The sequence below is a fragment of the Moschus berezovskii genome, chromosome 11 (genome assembly GCF_049115385.1).
Source record: "Moschus berezovskii isolate FMDL1 chromosome 11, NW_MosBer_1.0, whole genome shotgun sequence".
Lineage (NCBI taxonomy): Eukaryota > Metazoa > Chordata > Mammalia > Artiodactyla > Moschidae > Moschus > Moschus berezovskii.
The window spans coordinates 93,798,293-93,820,002 of record NC_142470.1 but is presented as its reverse complement, the minus strand read 5'-3'; the positions used below and the strand labels follow the sequence as shown (position 1 = coordinate 93,820,002).

The following is a 21,710-nucleotide window of genomic DNA, read 5'->3' as shown; positions in this document are numbered from 1 at the left end:
AGCTAGTATCAAGCCATAATTCAAATGCCTTTTCAATTTCTAGGCTGCTCAGAAAACAAAAAAAATTAACCTTTTCTTCCCCTCTCTGAAGCAAAACAGTATCACTAGCAACTATTAATAAATACTTATACCAGAAGAATAAATATCTGATTTCTCGAATGAAAAGGGAATTTTTTAAACCTATAAATTAATCCATCACCTAAAAGAAATAGTAATGAATAAAGTAATTATTAAGAAAATACTGGGAGTTCCCTGGTGATCTAGTGGTTAGGATTCAGGACTTTTCACTGCCTTGGTTCCACTTCAAGCCCTGGTCAGGGAACTGAGATTTCACAAGTTGAATCAGTGTTGAAAAGAAAGGAAGAAAGAAAGAAATATTCAGGTGAAACCATGAAATCAGTAGTTATTTTAATTCTTTTATACTTCAAAGATGTCACTGATAGAATTAAAAGCAAAATTAGATACTGCGCAAGAAAAAAAAAATCAGTGAACTTGGAAGAAAAAGAAATTATCCAAAAGTAAGCAGAGAGAAAAAAAAGAATTCTCAGTGAACTGTGGTTCAATATTAAGCTATCTAACATACTTTTCTTTGGAGTCTAGAAAACAAAGGAAGTAAAAAAGAAAAACATCTGAGATGATAATGATGACTGTTTTTCCAAATTTGCTGCAAACTACAGCCCACACATCTTGAGAAACCTGACAAATCCGAAACAGGACTAAATTCAAAGAAAATTATTCAAAGGCACATGATAATAGACTAGCAAGAAAATGGTAATAACTTTTTAAAATCTTAAAGTAACCAGACGAAAAAAAGACACCATGTATTCAGAGGAACAAATATTTTAAAATCACAGAATTCTCAGAATCTGTGCAAGCCAAAATACAACAGAACATTTATAAAATGCTAAAGAAGTAATGTCAACATATCTACTGAATTCAATACCTACCAAACTACCTTTCAAAAACGGAGTGGAAAAAAAAAGCTACAGAAATCAGGGACTTCCCTGGTGAACCAGCGGCTAAAATTCTGTGCTCCCAAGGCAGGGGGACCAGGTTCAATCCCTGGTCAGAGAATTAGATTCCACATGCCAGAACTAAGACGCTCCACAGCCAAATAAATATTACAAAAAAAAAAAAGCTGCAGAAATCAAAACAGTATGGTTGTGCATATTCCCTGGTGGTCCACTGTTTAGAAACCCACACTTTCACTGCCAAGGGTGCAGGTTCGATCCCTGGTTGGAAAACTAAGATCCTGCAAGTCGTGAGGCAGTCAAAAAAAAAACACAAATAAATAAAATAGATTATGGTAGTGACATAGGACAGACAGAAAGACCAATGAAACAGAACTAAGAATCCAGAAATAAACCCAAAAATCTATGAATTATTGATTTGAATTTTCAGTGGGTAAAGAATAATCTCTACAACAAACGGTGTTAGACAGCTAGACTATACACAAGCAAAAGAATGAAGTTGATCTTAACCCACTCCATTTATAAAACTTATATCAAAATGGATCAATAACCTAAATGTTAAAACTAAAACTCTCAGAATACAGAGGCAAATCTTCATAACCGTGGATTTGCCAATGGTTTTCTAGATATAACATCAAAGCATGAGTAACAAAAAAAAAAAGACAATACTAAATTTTGCAAAATTAAAAACTGTACATGAAAGAATATTATCAAGAAAGTAAAAAGACAATCTGTAGGATGGGAGAAAATCCTAGCAAATCATATATCTGACAAAGGATTTCCTTCCAGAATATTACAGATATTACAAACTCTTACAGCTCAGCAACAACAACAAAAAAGCAAACAACCCAATTCAAAAATGGGCAAAGGACCTGAAGATACTTCTCCAAAGATGATTATAGATGGCCAATAAGCACATGAAAAGATGTTTACCATAATTAGTCATTAGAAAAATACAAATCAAAACCATAATGATATAAACTCAGTCTTTAGGATTGCTATTATCAAAAAAAAAGGAAAATAACAAGTGTTGTCAAGGTTGTGAAAAAAAACGGAACCCCTACACACTGCTGGTATAAATGTAAAATGGTGCAACTGCTGTGGAAATCAGCTTGGTGTTTTCTCAAAAAGTTAAAACACAGCATTACTATAAAGTGAAGTCGCTCAGTCATGTCTGACTCTTCGCAACCCTATGGACTGTAGCCTACCAGGCTCCTCTGTCCATGGGATTTTCCATGAGTCCTGGAGTGGGTTGCCATTTCCTTCTCCAGGGGATCTTCCCAACCCAGGGATCGAACTACATGACCCAGCAATTCTACTTCTAGATAGATATAAAAAATAACTAAAAGCAAGACTCAAGCAGATACCTGTACACCAACATTCACAGCAGTGTCACTCACAAAAATCAACCGGTAGAAATAACTGAAATGTCTGTCAACAGATAAACGAATAAGTAAACTATGGTATATCATACAATGGATAGTACTCAGCTTTAAAAAGGAATTCTGATAACATGCTACAACATAAATGAACTCTGAAAACATGCCAAGTTAAATAAATCAGACATAAAAGGAAAAATAGTATATGAATTCACTTAAATGCACCAAGGATAGGCAAAATCATAGATAAAGAAAAAGGAGTGGTTGCCAAGGCTGAAGAAAGGAGTCAACGGGGTGCTAACTGCTTAATGCGTACAAACTTCCAGTTGGGAAAGATGAAAACATTCTAGAAATGGATGCTGGAGATGGTTGTAAATAACACAAATGTACTGAAGTCAGAAAAGTATACACTTAGAAATTGGTAACATAGTAAATTCTGTTACCTATATTCTACCACAATTTTTTTAAGTGTCTTTGTATACCTGGGGCCTTGCCAGATAGTTTATGCCAACAATGTGACTTACTGTGAACTCCTATTTTTGTTCTCCTGCTAACCTGGGCCACATTGTATCAGTATGACCTCTGCAGGAGCCAGGAGGGCTGGAGACTGAGCAACTAGTCACAAAAGTGACCCATGCCTACAGACTGACCCTCAATAAAAACCTGGGTACCAAGGCCCAGCTGAGCTTCCCTGGTTGGCAATATTTCACGTTTGCTGTCACGCATCACTGAGAGGACAACTGGACACTCACACCTGATTTCTCCTGGACTCCACTGCATGTGCTTTTCCTCATTTTAATCTGTATTCTTTCTCTGTAACAAACCCCATCTGTAAGTATAACAGCTTTGATCCTTCTAACGAATCATCAAACCTGAAGGTGGTCTTGGTGACCCTTGACACACATGGAAAAGCATATACCATGTAAATATTAACCACAAGGAAGCTGGATTGGCTTCATTAATACAAAACAAGGAACAATTCAAAGTAAGAAATACTACCAGACAGAAAGAGGAACATATACTGTGATGCTCAATTCACCAAGAAAGTATAACTCCTAACAGGTATATCAGAAAACAGAGATTCAAAAAACTTGAAAAAAACAAATCAACAAAACTAAAAGAAAAAAATAGACAAATCCAGAATTATAGTTGGAATTTTAATACTCCTCTCAGGAATGGACAGACAAAAAAGGAAAATCAATAGGAATGTTAGAAGATTTAAATACAACAACCCAACTTAACCTAATTAATATTTAGAGCACATTCTACCCCACAACTACAGAAAACATGCATTATTTTCAAACAAACACAGAACACTCACCAAGGCAGACCACGTAATGAGCCATAAAACAAGGCCATTGTTAGATGTCTGAGCCCAAGGGAGAAAAATAGATGCATCATTTCCTAAACTTATCTGACCATAAACCCTTTCTGCAAAGGCATCGCCAAGGACTATTGTTTCTCAGAACACTTTGGGAAAACGTATTCCATTCATTTTCAATGTCTCCCCCTAAGTCTCCTCCTAACTGTGACTAATAAGAAAGTCAATAAATAACACCCTTTCTTTGACTACCAAGCCAGGATTAGTTAACACTTTGTTGTTAACTACCTTGTTAGTTAACAACTTTGTTGTTCAGTAGCTCAGTCGTGTCTGACTCTTTGCAACCCCATGAACTGCCGCTTGCCAGGTTTCCCTGTCCCCCACTATTTCCCGGAGTTTGCTCAAACTCATGTCCATGGAGTCGGTGATGCCATCCAACCATCTCATCCTCTGTCATCCCCTTCTCCTCCTGCCTTCAATCTTTCCCAGCATCAGGGTCTTTTCCAATAAGTTGGCTCTTCACATCAGGTGGCCAGAGTATTGGAGTTTCAGCTTCAGCATCAGTCCTTCTAATGAATATTCAGGGTTGATTTCCTTTAGGATTGACTGATTTGATCTCCTTGCAGTCCAAGGAACTCTCAAGAATCTTTTCCAGCACCACAGTTTGAAGGCATCAATTCTTCAGCACTCAGCCTTTTTTACTATCCAGCTTTCACATCCATACACAAAGACATCATGAAGTACATGCAAAATTCCTAAGGCAGGTATAAGTTTGACATATCTGGGGAACAAGAAGGGGGCCTGAATGGCTGGAACAGCATAAGGTAAACAACAAGCAATATGAGTAAATGAGAAAGTTGAGCAGAGGTCAAAGCATGTAAAATCTTCTAAGCCTTGGCAAGGATTTTTAAGCATGATTTTAAACATTAATATGATAGGATTTTTAGAAAAGAATATTATCTTATTTACATTTTAAAAAGATCTCTCAGGCTGTTGTGTAAAGAATAGAATAGGAACTAGGCAACCAGTTAGGAAGCTCTGGGAGCAGGGTAAGAGATGGCTAAGACCAGAGTCACTTAAACCACATTAAACGTGCTTATCTAAGAAAAAAACTATATAAATTGTCTTGAGATGCCTTCAAGCATTTTCCCTACTTGGTTCCCAGGACATCTCCTCCTCCTCACCAGAAGCTTCATCTATCTTCCTGACATGATAACCCTCACCTCCTCAACCTCTTCGAGTGGGAAGTGTTCTAAGGCTCACTCACAAACCTCTTTTTTCTGACCACTTTGATTCCTAGAGTGATCTCATCCAGACACTTGACTTCAAATATTATCTGCGTGCATGCTCACATGCTCAGTCATGTTCAACTCTTTGCAACCCCATAGACTATAGCCGGCCAGGCTCCTCTGTCCATGGAACTTTCCAGGCAAGAATACTAGAGTGGGTTGCCATTTCCTCCTCCACAGGATCTTCTCAATCCAGGGGCTGAACCCAGGTTCCCGCCATCTCCTGCATTAGTAGGTGAATTCGTTACTGCTGAGCCACTCAACATGATGATAATTCCCAATCTTATATCTCCACCCTAGGTGTCTCCCCTAAACTCCAGACTCACATATTCACTTAACTATAAAGTAAACATCTCAAACTTAACAGACCAAAATTAAGCTTCTAACCTTCCCCCTCCAAACCTGTTTCTCTTCCTTATTTCAGATAACGGCAACTCCATTATTGCAATCTCAGGGATAAATCTTAGAGCTATCCATGACTCTTCTCTGCCTCTCATCTCTCACTTTGAGTATGTCAGCAAATCCTTTTGACTCTACTGTCAAAATATATCCAATAATCAACCACTTCTTATTCACCTTCACAGCTATTACTCAATCCATCATCATCTGTAAGATGGAGCGCTACCTTCCTCTCAACTGTTGGTGCAGCCCTTGCCATTGCTTTCACCACACCCCAACTCTAGTCTACTCTTAACATAGCAGTCAAGCTGTTCGAGTAAGTCTAAATTAGATCCTGTCACCAACTGCTCAAAACTTTCCAATGGCTATCTCACTCAAGTCCTCACACTGTTCTTCCAGACCTAATGTCATCCAGAGGCACACCACCTTTGTGCCTCTGCTCCAGCTACTTTATTTTCCTCTTAACTTCATATCAACTACCCCATGTCACTTCATTCTAGTTGCAATGATCTTCCTGCATTCCTCAAACACTCCAGGCTTGCTCTAGCCACAGTACCTTTGAACTTGCTGTACCCCTGACCTGAAATTATACAGAATGCAAGGCTTGTTCTTTCACCTACTTCTTCACTCAAATGTAGGCCCAGTGAAGTCAACTCTTTCCTTGCCATTTAAAATTTCTCCCATTCCTTAACATTCCTCATGTGTCAGCTCTGCTTTATTTGCTCTGTACTTCTCCAAAGCACTTTCCCACTCTAACATACTTTATGTTTTACTTACCTTATTTATAGACTGTCTCCAACTAGAATATAAACTCTATAGAGATTCTGTCTGTTTCATCTTCTTCTATGCACCCAGTCCCTAGAGTAGTACCTTTCAGACAGGATTGAGTTAGTCCAGTACTGACAAATATGTTAAATAAAGCCTCTACAGAAGTGTCAAATTTTGTTAGGCCCAAATTCCAATCCTAGATTTGATTAATCCTAGATTAATTAAATTCTACCAATTCTTTTGCCAGTTTTCACACCATATCAATAATATTCAATATTCCTAAGTGTTTTTAATCATGATTTTATTATTTTATAATATATGTACCTGACAATTATAGAGGTGCTTACTGATTCCAAATAGCTCAACTTCTTACTTACTCTGGCATTACTATAATTAGAAAGAACACTAGGCTTCAGCTAGAAATCCTAGGTTCAAATTCTAGCTCTACCACTTAAAAGTAGATGACTCAGGCAATTTAGTCTCCTTCAAGTCTTAGTTTCTCATGAATAAAATAGCAAAGTGGGGGTAGATTAAAGACCGGCCCACCCTACCTGTCCTGCATCTAATCATAAGATTATTGTGAAAATAAAAAACGTATGAGACAACGCTTTACAAACCATAAATGATATATAAGTGCCAGTAAAATGCAAATATTGTAGCATGGGAAAAATCTGACTGGAACAGAAAAGCTCAGTGTTTGGGAAAGCATACTTCCTCGCCCCTAGTTTCGGAGTCAGACTGGCTCTTCCACTTACTTACTATACCTTACACCACTTAAACAAGTTTCTCAAACTCTGAGTCATGGTTTCCACATCCATAAATGCAGATAATACCAAACTGGTAGCAGCCTTTGAAGATTAGAGGTTACATACACATTTTGAACTGTGGTGCTGGAGAAGACTCTTGAGAGTCCCTTGGACTGCAAGGAGATCCAACTGATCTAAAGGAGATCAGTCCTGGGTGTTCATCGGAAGGACTGATGCTAAAGCTGAAACTTCAATACTTTGGCCACCTCATGCGACGAGTTGACTCACTGGAAAAGACTCTGATGCTGGGAAAGGTTGGGGGCGGGAGGAGAAGGGGACGACAGAGAATGAGATGGCTGGATGGCATCACCGACTCGATGGACATGAGTTTGAGTGAACTCTGGGAGTTGGTGATGGACAGGGAGGCCTGGCGTGCTGTGATTCATGGGGTCGCAAAGAGTCGGACACGACTGAGCGACTGAACTGACACATATATGTAAATGCAACTACAGCATACATTTAACAAATGACATCTTTATTTGGTGTCTTGACTTTCTTTAAAATGGACAAAAACCCAAAAGTAGATAATCTAAACCACACTACGGAGGCAGGGAAGATTTTTGACTTGGAAACTGCACATGAAAGGACAAGAAAGTGAGAGAGAGGTAACTACATCAATATGGAAAAAGTAAATACTCTAGTAGAAAAAGTTTACCTAAGAAATTTGTTCTTTCTTTCTTGTCTTTCTCCAAAATAAATTAACAAGATGAAGCACAAAGAAAGACCATCATACGGAAAAACCATATTAATCATCTAAAAAAGTTCATTTCAAAACCAAATGCTATACAGTATTTTCTCTCCAAAGGAGAATGTGTTTGTTTCTCACACACCAAGATATATTTTGACACTCTAGAACTCAAGATACAGGCAATAAGAAAAGGTTGTGGTTTTCCAACGACAGAACCCTGATATAATTCTATTAAATACATTCATGAAATACAACAGAAAGAATTAAAACAACTTAAAAAAGCAAACTGCTATTAAGATATATCAAACAAACATTTCAAGAATGCTTTATGAAATCATTAGACTCTGATATATTTCCTTACTTCTATGACACTAGTGATTATAAGCTATAACAACCAATTTTTCCAGGGGGGGAAATACTCCCACATTATATATACATTTGAGATATAAAAGATACCAATTTCAGAAAACATTAAAATGTAATATATCCCTCAGAGATGTTGAAAATGTTCTATTTCTTGAGCTGGGGATAGTTACAGAGTATGTTTTATTTCTGGATATTCATCAAAGTGTACCACCCATTTTGCACATTCATTTATACTTTTTCTATATGTACATTTCAAAATAAATCTATGTAACCTACCAAAACCATACAGATACAGCATTCAAGCAGATGAATTACTGATCTTACTATGAAAGGTGAAAAGAAAGCTTTTAAAAGAAAACATAGGAAAGTTAATTTCATGACACTAAGGTAGGTAGAGCTTTCAAAAATGGAAACAAAAGAACACTAACTGTTAACCAGACTTCTTTAAAATGAAGAACTTTTGAGTCACCAAGACACCAAGATCCTGAAAAAGCTACAGAGCAGAAGATCTCTGCAATACTCCTATCTAAAAAGACTATATCAAAAAAAAAAAAAACTATATCCAAAATACATAAAGAACTACATCAATATGGAAAAAGTAAATACTCTAGCAGAAAAAGGGCAAAAGACTTAACAGACACTTCACAAAAGCCGAAGCTCAAATGGCTAATAAAAAAAGATGCTCAATTTCAACAGTCATCAGGAAAATAGAAACTACAATCAATGTCATTACACACCCTCCAAGAAATAACTAAAAATGAAAAGACTGACAATACCAAGTGTTGGCAAAGATGTGGAACAACTGGAACTCTCTTACACACTGCGGGAGGGAATATAAGTTTATGAAACCACTTGGCAGAACTTCAGCAAAATCTGCTAAAAATGAATATATCATAGCCATAACTATGACCTAATAATTCCACATAAGGTACATACCCAACAAAAATGCATATATGTGTTCATCAGGAAATAAGAATATAAAAATTTTCAAAGCCGCAAAACTGTAAATAATGTAAATGTCCATCAACAGTAGAATGGAAAAACTGTGGTTTACTCATAGAATAGAATACAATAATAATAAACCACAGTAACACATGCATTAATCTTATAAACATAATGCTGAGCAAAAGAAGCTCAAACAAGATGTGCTACATGATTCCTTTTATACAGAGTTCAAAAACAGACAAAACTTCCCTATGGTGTTAGAATACAAGGAATACAGTGCAAGTTGAGAATTCCGGTACTGACATTTGCTGAGCTGGCTGCTACTTACAATGATATGCCTGTTTTGTGAAACTTCAACCAGCTGTACACTTTTCCCTATGTATGTCATATTTCTTTTAAAATCTTATATTAAATACAGTCCCCCCAACCAGTGAATCAAGATTTTTAATCCTTTTCTACCAAGATTCTTCACCTACACCACGCTCAGAGACTTAACTAGCAACGGTCCTGTATCATGCCCAATGCTCTTAGGGATTCCGACATCAATATCTTTGTCCGAATCTCCAATATGCCAAGTACTTTAACATTCACTTGTTCAGATACTTACTGAATATCTACTAAGTTGTACAAAACCAGCGCTGACAACTTAAGGTATAAAAAAATTAGTAGGAAATGATCCCTGGCTTCTAGTTCATAATCTTACAAAAGACCACACATACGGGTAACGAGGTAAATGTATAGAAACACACACAGGATATTATGGGAACACAAAGGAACATCAGAAACAGCCAGTGGAGGAAAGGCATCAGGGTAGGCTTCCAGGAGGTGTTAGCACCTGAGTCCTTAAAACATCACAAGCTATCCTGGCGAAGTGCGTCCCAACAGAGGAAACAGCCTGAATAAAAACACAGTGATATAAAACAGCATAGTGTATTTAAAGAAACAATGAACAGCTGTTAGACACTGCTTAAGAGTAGTAAAAGGGAGAACTAGGATGGGATTGGGGGAAGTGGCAAGAGATAGAAAGATGCCAAGTCACGAAAGGACTTAGACCTTATCCAACAGGCAAGATGGGCCAGTGAGGTTCATGCAAAGAAAGTATGTGGTCAGAGAGATTATCCAGGGAGCAATGCAGAGCATAGACTTAAGGGGAATCAAGCTGGCAGAAAGAACAGCAGTTAGGAGAGAGTTGTAACTGTCCAGACAGAAGATAAGGGCCTGAAACAATGAAATGAAAGATACAACACACCCAGAAACAAATACAGAGTACAGTCATTGTGCTGCTGATCGAGAAGTCACATTGAGAGCCACTAACGTACACTATGTGTCAACAATTTTTTTCTGTAGGCCAATAAATAGTAAAAGCTTTAGGCTTTACGAGCCACATACAGTCTCTACTGCACTTCTTGGTCTTGTTTTTTTAAACCCTTTAAAAATTAAAAACCATACTTCACTAGTGGACTTTACTAAAAAAAAAAAAGGTCACAGGCTGGATTTGGACTGCAGGCAATTTGAGTTTGCTGATCTCTGCTGTATACCCGTAAAGAAGTGAGGATTAACCGTCCTATGAGATTAATTTTCCTAAAATGTTTCTTGTGTATCAGTGCCCCACTCAGAAACTTCTGCACTGGTCCTGACTGCCCACTGCATAAGTCAAATCCCTATGAATGGGTAGGCATATACACTCTAGCTTCAACCAGGTCCTTGAACCACACCCCTGTGAGAACCTTCCATTCTTATTAAACTGACCTACTTATAGTCACCCGCCTCTGCATCTTTGTGGTGTTTCCCAGTGTACTTTCCCTTTTCCAAAGCTACCCAAATACCCTTCCTTCGAAGCATAATTCAAATCTTTTGAAGTGATTCCACCCTCCTCCTAGCTCCTAGAAGCACTGCTTCGATTTATCAATATTTACTTGCTGTCCTGAGTTACAACTTACTTCAAATTATCTTCCTGGAGGGCAGGGAATACTTGATACTTCTATCAATGGATCTAGCATACAGCAAGGTGTAAATAAAAATGAAGATGTGTGTTATAAAACACACATATGTATGCACACACTTTTTTTCTGAACTAGCTATATATATGAAGTATATTTTATTTCTCTCTTATCAGTAATTGAACACTTTAATTCTACAGACACAATCATTTGAATGCGGTAGGAACTACAGAATGACAATCCAAAAGCACATGTCTCCTACTATATGTTTTTAGGGCTAGTTTAAGAGAACAACAATAACACAAGTAAAATTTTTCCAACGGTCAATGTTACCAATCTAGGTACACTGGGGTCTAGGGGTCACTTGATTAAATCAAAATTTACTTATATATATTTTTACTCATTTTTAAAACATGAAATCAGCTTTTAAAACTTAATTATTTTAAATTCACCCTTAATTATTACTTAAGTCACACACACACACAAGCCACACATGGTCTGAATTTTTTTTTTAACAATAAACTTCTCCATGACAAGCCACATTACCAAAATGACATTGATTTCATTCAGAATTTAGAGAAATAAGAATATGGTTTAAAAAAATTTTTTAAGTTGTCCATTTTAGTTCACTATTGACAAGTTTTAAAAACACAATGTCTTGTGCTAGATTAAAGAATTCTTAACATTGAGGATTACTGAAGAAGTCTTTTCAAGTCTGAAGTGTGAACTATGCCTTATTTTACTATGAAAAGAATGTTCAAGAACCTATAAAAATTGCTCCGGAATCATCTGTCCACATTTCAATGCAAACTACAAAAGAAGTTTAAGACACTTTTGAAAGGTATAGAAGACAAATTAACCAAAAGATGGTCAACAAAGTGAAAACTGAGACTCTGTAACGCTTCAGAACACACTGAAGAAAAAACGTTTAGTGACTGACAACCCTGAAAAGACTATTATTCATTGATAAATTTAATAGTAATAGTGCACTGACTGGAAGACAAACCAAGGAACCAGTGACTCCCATTCCTGTTCTGCCACTGGCCTGTGCAGAATCTTGGGCACATCTGCATAAACTGAACAAGAAAAGCTTAGCTAACGTTCTAGGTTGTGAGACCTGATGAAATATTTATGAAGTACTTTGGGACCATGAGGGAAGCCACTATAACCATGAAAAGTCATCTGCTTAATGCAAAACTATAGCTACCTGTTAGGCCTGCAAATCCTTTGCGTCTTCTTAACACAGGGAATCTTCAGTGAGTCAGTAAAGTGCATGCATTTAATCAGAGAGCTTAGCAACCTCAGAGAAATGAATTATCTTGCAAACCTTTGTCTTCTCACAAACCATATCACTGTTCAACCCAACCATTTGCAAAGGAAAACATGATCTGACTCACATTAAAGAGTCCAGTTATTGATAAGCCAATACCAAATGACTGAAAATTCAGGAATCACAGTGGAACTTTGTCACTTAACATAAATGTGACTCCAGAAAGTAATCCCCCAAAGCAGTCGCTGCAACCAGAGCTTTATTAAAGGGAAAGTCCCTACACTCTCTTACATAAAGAGCTCTAAAATGTTTTTGGACAGTGTAGACAGAAGATTAAATTCACTCAAAACCTGACCCACCGCGTTCGTTATTTCCAACACCTGCTCGGTGTTGAGGCTTGAGAGGCTGCTCAGGAAAAGTGCTGATGCCATCCCCAGCTGCCCCTTTCGGGAATGACAGTAACAATGAAAACACTGACAAAAGAGCTGGGAGGCCACCCCAAGCCCCTGCTTAACAGTACTCCCACCCTACCCCCAACGGGCTGAGCTGCAAATCCCAGAAAAGGGCCTCCTCTCCCAGATCTCCCAACCCCAGACCTTGCCTCCAGTCTGGCAAGTGAAAAAGTACTGCCCTTCCCTCCTCTCAAGACGGCAGAGCGCCTGAAGAGGTGAGGGGGAATGCGGCCTCCGTTCGCAACTGTCGGGGGAGCGGGGGGCGGACAGGGCGAAGGGTGCCTGGCAGGAGGCGGGCGTGCAGAGCCCGGGTGCACCCGGGAGGCTGAGAACTCCCCGGGTCGCGCGGGCGCCGTTCGGGGAGGGGAGGAGACGGGAGGGGAGGGGAGGAAGGCGCGTCCCTCCCGCGGCCAGAGGGGCGCCGGAGGAAGCGGGACTCGGGCGCCGGGTGGACGGTCCTTCCCAGGGTGGCTGCGGCCGGCCACCCGCTTCCCCGGAGCTGGAGGACGCGACGAGGAGGCTCGGTGGGGTGGCACATTCTTTGCCTAAGCCGGGTCCCGAGGGAGGGCGCAGGCTGCCGAGGGGGCAACTCTCCCTCACCGCCCAACTCCGGGCAGAGCGCGAGGGCGGCCGGCCCCGGGCTGCCCGGCAGGACGCCGCCGGGTGGGGGAGGCGGCGCGGCCGGCCTCCGGCCCGCTCCCGCCCCACGCGGCCCGCGGCCGTCCGCCCCTCGGCCCTCCCGCCGCCGCGCGGGGCCGGGCCGCCGGCCTCGGCCGGCCGGGCGCCGGGCCAGGCGGCGGCAGCGGCGGGCGGGCCGGCCGGCCTGGGGCCCTACCTGAGGCTGTGTACCAGCTCCCGGCGTGGCTGGCTTCCCGGCAGACCACTCGGTTGGACATCTTGGTGCCTGTGCCGCCTATGGTGCACGAGGATGAATGAGGCGGCGGCGGCGGCGGCGGCAGGAGCGGCTCCGCGAGGGGACGAGACACCGCGGGCCCAGCCCAGGAGGAGGCGGCAGCGGGGAGGGGATCGGCCCGGCCCAGGAGGAGGAGGAAGAGGAGGAGGCGGAGGAGATGGCAGCCGGGGCGGCGGCGGCGGCAACAATCACCACGGGCTCGGGCGGCCGCCGGAAGACGGGGCCCGCGGCGGCCTCACCCCGACGCCCGGAGAGCCGTGGCCCCGGCCCCCGGATCGCCGCCGCTGCCCAGCCGGGGCGGGTTCCGCCGAGCCGCCCGCACGGCCCCCGGCCTTCCCGGTCGGCCTCCCCGAGCCGCCGCCGGTGACCCCACCCCCGCGCCTCCACGCCCGCCCCCCACCCCAGCGGGACTCCCCGCACCCACCCCCGCGCCCGGCCGGCCCTCCCGCCCGCCCGGCCGCCGGCCGCCGGCCCCGCCCCGCCCCGCTCCTCCTCCGGCCGCGCGGCGAGGTTAACGGCGGACGCCGGACAGGCCAGACGGCATCTGGGGTCGGGCGGCCAGGCGAGGAAGCAGCGGCGGCTGCGGCTCTGCGCACACAAAAGCCCAGGGCCGGGGCCTGAACCGGGGAAGGCGGCCTCCAGAAGAGCCAACGCTTCCTTACTCGCCACTCTAACGGGTCCTGCCCACTGAGCATGCCCAGCAGCCGCTGCCAGGCCCGCCGAGGACTCTCACCGTGCACGCTCCGCTCTCCGGGGTTTAGCGGCAGCAGAGGCGGGGAGGGGGAGGGCGCGGGGAGCAGGACGCAGCCGCAGGGCAAGCCCCCTCCCCCAACCAACTTCCTTAAACCAGGAGCACCGAGGGCTCTTCGGTGCTGCTTTCCACGTGGACAGTCCCCTGTCTTCCCCGCCGCACGCAGGAACCCTTAGTGGGTGCTTACCTCCAAGGTTTCACTCCGGGGCACGCAAGTCTGTGGCCACGTTGGGAAGTTCATTTGTAGAAGCAGGTGTGCGTGTGGTGCGGCAAATGCTAAGATTTCGCTTCACAGGGCCACCCTTACCACCTAAGCGTGACTTCGACATTGTAAAGTTGTCTTGTTTCCATTTATGTTTATGTAAGTGCATATCTTAACTCTGTACCTGGGCTACAGTGTGACATAGCTAGCCTCAGTTATTCTCATCTATAAAATGGGCATAACAATACTCGAGGTGTATCCCTAGGGTTATGAGTCAATAAATGTAAAGAGATTCTCTTCCCTTATAGCTCAGTTGTTAAAGACTTTGCCTGCTAGTGCAGGAGACCCGGGTTCGATTCTTGGATTGGGAAGATCCCCTGGCGGAGGAAATAGCAACCCACTCCAGTATTCTTGCCTGGAGAATTCCATGGACAGAGGAACCTGGCAGGCCGCAGTCCATGTGGTTGTTAAGAGTCGGACACGACTTAGCGACTAACCCCCCAAACATTATTTCCAACCCTCAATTATCTTTTAAATCCCACCGCAAGTGTCAGAAACAAAGAGTTACATTAAAATTATATAATAATCACAGTAAAGTAGAATATCTTGGACCTCCAAGAAAATGGAGGTAGACCATTCCAAAACTAGGAAGAGAGTAAGAGCAAATGGCATGCCTTCTTGGAATTAAAACTATAACATTGTTATATCTGACATTCACACTAAACAGATCCGTGGTAGAGGCCAAAGCAAACGACTGTGCTTAATTTTCAAGTTTTCCTAGTGTCATAGTAATAGAAGTTTTTTTTTCAGGTACTACACTTTCTATTCTCACCTTTTCAACTTTAAGATCCATGGATCTTGCTTGAGATCCCAGTCCTGGTCAATTACTGGAACATTTCTGACTTTCACACCTTTTTATACACTCTTTTTAAGCTGCAAAAAAAGAAAAAGGAAAAAAACCTCCATTCCATATAGTTCTGTATTCAATTTTTAACCCTCTCACTTCACCACTAACCGGCCCAAACATTGGAGGGTGGGGGTGCATGTACCAAGTAGTCAATCTAGGGATAACAGGAAAAGGAGGGCTTAAGCCGATTCCCTGGTACTCTTTCTGAAGTGACAAAACTCAGTGATAACTGATGAAATTGTAAATACTTCATTGTAAATTTCAAGAGAAGGAAATAGTTGATATTTTTTATATGGTGTAAGAACATTGATTGCTCTGTCACTCATCAGCTGTGTGATTATGGATATCTAGTAATTTAACCTTTTCAACCCTCAGTTATCTCATCTGTGAAATGCAAACAGCAGTCATATTTAACTCACAGGCTTGCTGTGAGAATCACTAAGTAAGGCACCCGAAAACAACTTATAAACTGTTCTTTGTAAATGTTTGTTTTCTCATTATCCTCTGCTCCTAGCAACAATCCTAGGTCTCATTCCAAACTAGTAATCTAATCTAAAATTAAGCATCCTCCCTATTAAAATGCTCAGTTGGAGGCTTCTTTCCTCAAAGGATTTTTCTTACTGATCAAACTCAGCAAAGACCACAATGCCAAGTGAATTCAAAGGTTAGAGGATCTTCTATTCTCTCTAGAATGCTCTTAATATATCCGATCATTACTCTGCATGTCCATCTTATTCTGGCTACTTTATTCAAGGATAAACTTTTTAAAGAGATCACTTACCCACAACCCCTAAATTAAGGAAGATCCATATAATGGGAAATACTTGATATCCTAGAAGAAGCCTGTTTGGCAATACTGTACACTTCATATTAACAATTCCATTATATCCACCAAGGATTTGGGTTTGACACTCCATAAACATCATCCAAAGTAAAGGGCAAGGAGGAAATCTTCATTAATAGTCTTCATGAAGCACAGACCAACAAATAAGATACCCAGAGCCCAACATTAATAACTATCTTCTGAAATAGCATGTCAGAGAGTCACTGCATCAGTCTATACTAACTAGAAACAAACACAGTGTCTGTCAATGATACTTGTTAATTTAGGATATATCCATATGTATGCACCCTTTAAAAACAATAAGGTAGTGCTATAAACTGGTATGGAAAGAGTGCCAAAAAAATGCAAAAAGCAAACTGCAGAACAATGTGTAAGATTACAATATCATTTGTGTAAAACCAAAGACTTCTATTCTCACACACTTGCATATATGTGGAATACTTCTAGAAGGATACAACAAACTGCTAACAGTCAGTGTACATCTTTGTGTATCTTTTGAACTTTGTGCCATATACCCCAAAATAAGTAATTTATTAGGCTTGATTTTTGGAGCTTATATGGGAGTATTAAACTGACCATTTTAAAATCTTACTTATACACAACTGGGCTTCCCTTGTGGCTCAGCTGGTAAAGAATCCGCCTGCAGTGCAGGAGACCTGAGTTCTATCCCTGGGTTGGGAAGATCCCCTGGAGAAGGGAAAGGCTACCCATTCCAGTATTCTGACCTAGAGAATCCCATGAACTGTATAGTCCATAGGGTTGCAAAGAGTCCAGACACGACTGAGTGACTTTCACTTTCACTTTATACACAACGGCTAGATTGAGGAGCCCTCTAATTACTAAAGCTCTTTACCAGAAAAATTTTCTAGAATACCACAGGGTTTTGAAAAATGAAGTTTGAGAGAAGAGTTTAGCATAAGGATGCTCTTTTGATTTCAGTTAACACTGTAACCTAGTATCAGTTGACTTAGCCCTTTTCTTCTTTAGAAACCATTCTTCATAAGGAATATTTACTAAACCCTTACTATGTACCTGACACTAGGCTAAGTCTTTACATATTTAATGATTCCCACAAGATGAAAACTTGTTCATTTCGAATTTTTTGGAGTAAATTTTGTACACAGAGCTTTCTGCAAATTTGCTGATTATTTAGGATTAACAGAGAAATTGAGTCAAAAGATTTAAAGTGTTTAAAGGCTGATGGGTTTTCTTATAAAGAAAATTCTTATTCATTACTGACTGCCCCCTTTAGCTCCAGTGATCTGTTTCCCTAGATCAATCGCTTTAAATCCAGCGATTTTAAGCAAGTGGACTCTCAGAAGTAGTCATTTACACCATACATCTTTTTCCCCTTGTTGCTATAGTTAGACATATGTATCAGGCCTATTTGTTAATACCTTTTTGGAATCGAGTCCAGGAACATACCTGGCTACAATATTTAATGCAGTCCCTACAACCATTCTATCATGTTGCTAATGGGAGGTTATCAATCTTAAAATCTCCTACGGTGTGTGTGTGTGCTCAGTTGTGTCTGAGTCTTTGTGACCCCTTGGACTATAGCCCACCAGGGTCCTCTGTCCATGGGATTTTCCAGGCAAGAATACTGGAGTGGGTTGCCATTTCCTACTCCAAGGGATCTTCCTGACCCAGGGACTGAATCTGCGTCACCTGTGTCTCCTGCATTATAGTTGGCTTCTTGACCCACTGAGCCATCTGGAAAGCCCAAAATCTCCTACACCTTTTCCTAAATGGAAATTTAAACAAAGGTTCAATATTCTCCCAATAGGCTCATCAGAATTAGGAAGAGAGTTTCGTTTCCTTCTATTAAAACTTTAATTTTTTTGGTCCCAGCATGTGGGAATCTTTGTTCCCTGACCGGGATTAAATCTGTGCCCTCGGCAGTCAAAGCACCAAGTCCTAAACACTAGACCACCAGGGAGGTCCCTGTTTTTCCAATTTAAGGTCTCTATATCCTTTGGGAATCTATTCCTGATTTACCGTACTGGTCCTCTCACTTATCTTCTTTTTCAAGAAATTCACTCTATAGGATATAGTACTTCTACTCTATTATTGTAAAATTTGTTTACTAAACATTGTCTAGTTGACTCACTGGAAAAGACTCTGATGCTGGGAGCGATTGGGGGCGGGAGGAGAAGGGGACGACAGAGAATGAGGTGGCTGGAGGGCATCACCGACTCGATGGACGTGAGTTTGAGTGAACTCCGGGAGTTGGTGATGGACAGGGAGGCCTGGCGTGCTGTGGTTCATGGGGTCGCTAAGAGTCGGACACGACTGAGTGACTGAACTGAACTGAAACATTGTCTTCCTAAATCAAAGGGTAGGAATTGTTTCTATAGTATAATTGTCAGCTACACATGAAATACCTCCTCAAAGTATAGCAGAAGCTTGCTTAAGTGATTCCTATTTAACCAGCTTACTGGAGTAAAGCAATGTTCTCCATCTCCATAGTAAATACACTGAACCATGTCCACCACAAGCTGAATTCTTAAAGCTGGTAGATTACACTTAGGAAATTGACACTGTTGCAACTTTTCTCCCAGGTGTGTGTGCATCACTAACAAGGCTTAATCACGTTCTCCAACCTATTTACACAAGATGTACAAGGTACTGCCATTACATAATTTAATAAAATATTACACAAGCCAATGAAATAGAAATACATAATGCAAAAGATATTAGTACAAAAATTAGGTGAAATGCTTTGGACTCAATAAAAACAATTGTCAAATGAGAGGCAGACAAGATAAGCAAAGGCAGGAGAAAAAACTCATGAAAAAAGGATCATTATACACTTAATGCCTTATGACATTAAGATCCTGTATGTCTAAGATCTTACTCTACTTTCAAAAAATCTGAAACTGCATACATTATAGGAGTGGTTTGTGGAATACAGAAAAGAACCCATACCCAGAGCAATGGCTGAAATAAAAAATATTACCAAGTTAATAATAGATTTTAAAAAAAAAACTATCCAGTGTCTTTTATGATTCCTTATTATGACTCCTTTTACTCTACCAACCAGATAAGAGGGTTTCTATTGTACACACATAAAGACAGATTTTTTCCCCTCAAGGAAAAATTTTAAGCACACCTGAGGGCAATACAGCATTAAGGGGAAGGAGCCAATACAGCATTAAGCTTGCTTTGAATCTCTGCCCTGAACTTACTTTCCCTGTAACTTTAAGCAAGTTAAATCTTTTTTCATCTAAAAGTGAGATATTAAACCTACATCACAGGGTTTTGAGGATTAAATGACAATTCATGTATTTAGATTGGTGCTTGGCATATGGTAAGTGTTAAGTACGATGTGCACTGCCAGCAAAAGACACACCTATTCTCAGCCCTTACTGAAAAAGGTATTAATTTTAAGATTGATAATTTAAGTCCTATCTTGAAGATAACTCAATAGAACACTAAAAGTAATGCAGCACTAGGCAGAGTACTGAATTACTTCTAAGTAGTGCTAAGAGTCCGGAGAAGGCAATGGCAAGCCACTCCAGTACTCTTGCCTAGAAAATCCCATGGACGGAGGAGCCTGGTAGGCTGTGGTCCATGGGGTCGCTACGAGTCGGACACGACTGAGCGACTTCACTTTCACTTTTCTCTTTCACACACTGGAGGAAATGGCAACCCACTCCAGTGTTCTTGCCTGGAGAATCCCAGGGATGGGGGAGCCTGGTGGGCTTCCGTCTATGGGGTCACACAGAGTCGGACACGACTGAAGTGACTTAGCAGCAGCAGCAGCAGTGCTAAGAGTCGGGCTCAACAGAGCGACTTCACTTTCTCTTTTCACTCTCAAGCATCGGAGAAGGAAATGGCAACCCACTCCAGTGTTCTTGCCTGGAGAATCCCAGGGACGGGGGAGCATTGTGGGCTGCCGTCTATGGGGTCGCACAGAGTCGGACACGACTGAAGCGACTTAGCAGCAGCAGCAGCAGCAGTGCTAACCAAAGGTGGTATGAGAATGCCTTAGAGTTTTTCTCAAATTGAGAAGCCCAGGCTCTATCCCAGTTGCATCAGGCTCTCCAAGGTCCAAGCATGCATAGAGATATATAACAGATATAATTTCTATGTATACTTTTAATATATTTTTATATATATTTATATATGAAAAGTTTCACAAGTGGCTCTGATGTGAATCACTGATGCACTATTGAAACTATTTATGCTTTAATAAAAGACTACCCAATTAGTACTTACTCAAAAAAAAAGGCAGATTAACATATTAATCAAATCACCAAAATAAATTTAGTGAAATTAATACTTGCAAAATTATAAGCAGTGTATGAGTCCAGTATTTCCAGGTTTTTCCCATTCAGACCTATCAACCCACAGATATGTCAAAACCATATCACCTCCCCAAGTGTCACTGTTTTGCTAATTAAAGAGAATTTTAATAAATTTTGGCTATATTAAAGAGAACTGTAAAACATACCATGTCAGCATTACATTTCTAACTCTGCCTTCACGTGTTTAGCTTGGAGACATGTCTCTAACATGCTTCAAAAGCAGAGTTTCTCAACCTTAGCACTACTGACATTTTGAGCTGGATGATTTGGGGGGATGCGTGGGACACCCAGGGTGTCTGTGCATTACAATTATTTAGCAGCATCCCTGGCAATCATCCACTAGATGCCAGTAGAATCTCACCTTACTCCAGTTATGACACCAAAATGTTTCTGGACATCCCCTAATGTCCCTTGGGAAAGGAGGGGAGACGGATGCAAAATCACTCCCAGTTGAGAAACCACTGCTCTAGTGAATGTTTTTCCTGCCTGGCTCTCTGCAGACAATTTTCTCTTTTCCGAGCTAGTGCATTAACTCAATTTCTTCATACAGGACAAAGTGAGCAGACCTGAAAAAAAAAAGACTAACTGGTGTTTTTTAATTGCAAAAAGAAGCAGTATGTTAACTAGCCCAAGAACTTCTCACTTAGCTATCAGCAACACTTTGGTAGAACTGGGTCTCAATGCCCATTCAAACACTTACCAGCTGTGTGGCCTTGAGCAAGTCACTTAACCTCTCCCAATCAGTTTCATCTCCAAAATCAGAATAATATCTACTTTGCAGAGTTGCTACATTAGAGATAATTTAAATAAAATAGTTCTGTGCCTAACACATAGCAGAACTGTAATAAATGATATCTACTATTATATTAATACCATAAAGGTTGATACCACTGAAGGATATTGTACACCCTCTGCAGTACTTATAACAGCACTCCGAATTTATTGTGCTTTAGAATCACCAATGACATTTTTTAAAAACTGAAGATGCCCAAATCCTAGTCTCTAAGAGATCCAGGAACAACACGAGAAAAACTGGCTGAGAGTTTTTATATTTTAATTGACTATGGTGTATTTTCACACTGTTGTAAAACTCTGCAACATGCTAAGACACATGGGAGTAAGTAATACATGAAAACAATTGAGCTGCATAAAATATTTGCCACATAGAACAAAAACTACTGTAAAATAA

At 41.2% G+C, this 21,710-nt stretch overlaps 2 protein-coding genes across 4 annotated transcripts in view; both read right to left on the bottom strand.

Moving 5' to 3' along the window:
- The window catches only part of LOC129539885 (protein MEMO1), a 128,628-nt gene extending 114,930 nt beyond the window's left edge, over positions 1-13,698 (bottom strand). For 2 of the 3 annotated variants that reach the window (XR_016038619.1, XM_088841561.1), the window contains exon 1: positions 13,430-13,631. Coding sequence is in view for 2 of the 3 variants with exons in the window: in XM_088841561.1 (XP_088697687.1) it covers positions 13,430-13,490 (61 nt within the window). In the remaining variant the exon portion in view is untranslated. Of the gene's footprint in view, positions 1-13,429 lie in introns of all 3 variants that reach the window. The other variant, XM_055400911.2, reaches the window with a different exon arrangement.
- MEMO1 (mediator of cell motility 1) lies at positions 13,696-14,587 on the bottom strand. The gene is made up of 2 exons (XM_088841792.1): positions 14,566-14,587; positions 13,696-14,429 (listed from the first exon to the last, which is right to left on the bottom strand). Exons 1-2 carry the CDS (start codon positions 14,585-14,587, stop codon positions 13,696-13,698), a joined length of 756 nt encoding a protein of 251 aa, XP_088697918.1.
- Between the last annotated feature and the right edge of the window lie 7,123 nt (positions 14,588-21,710).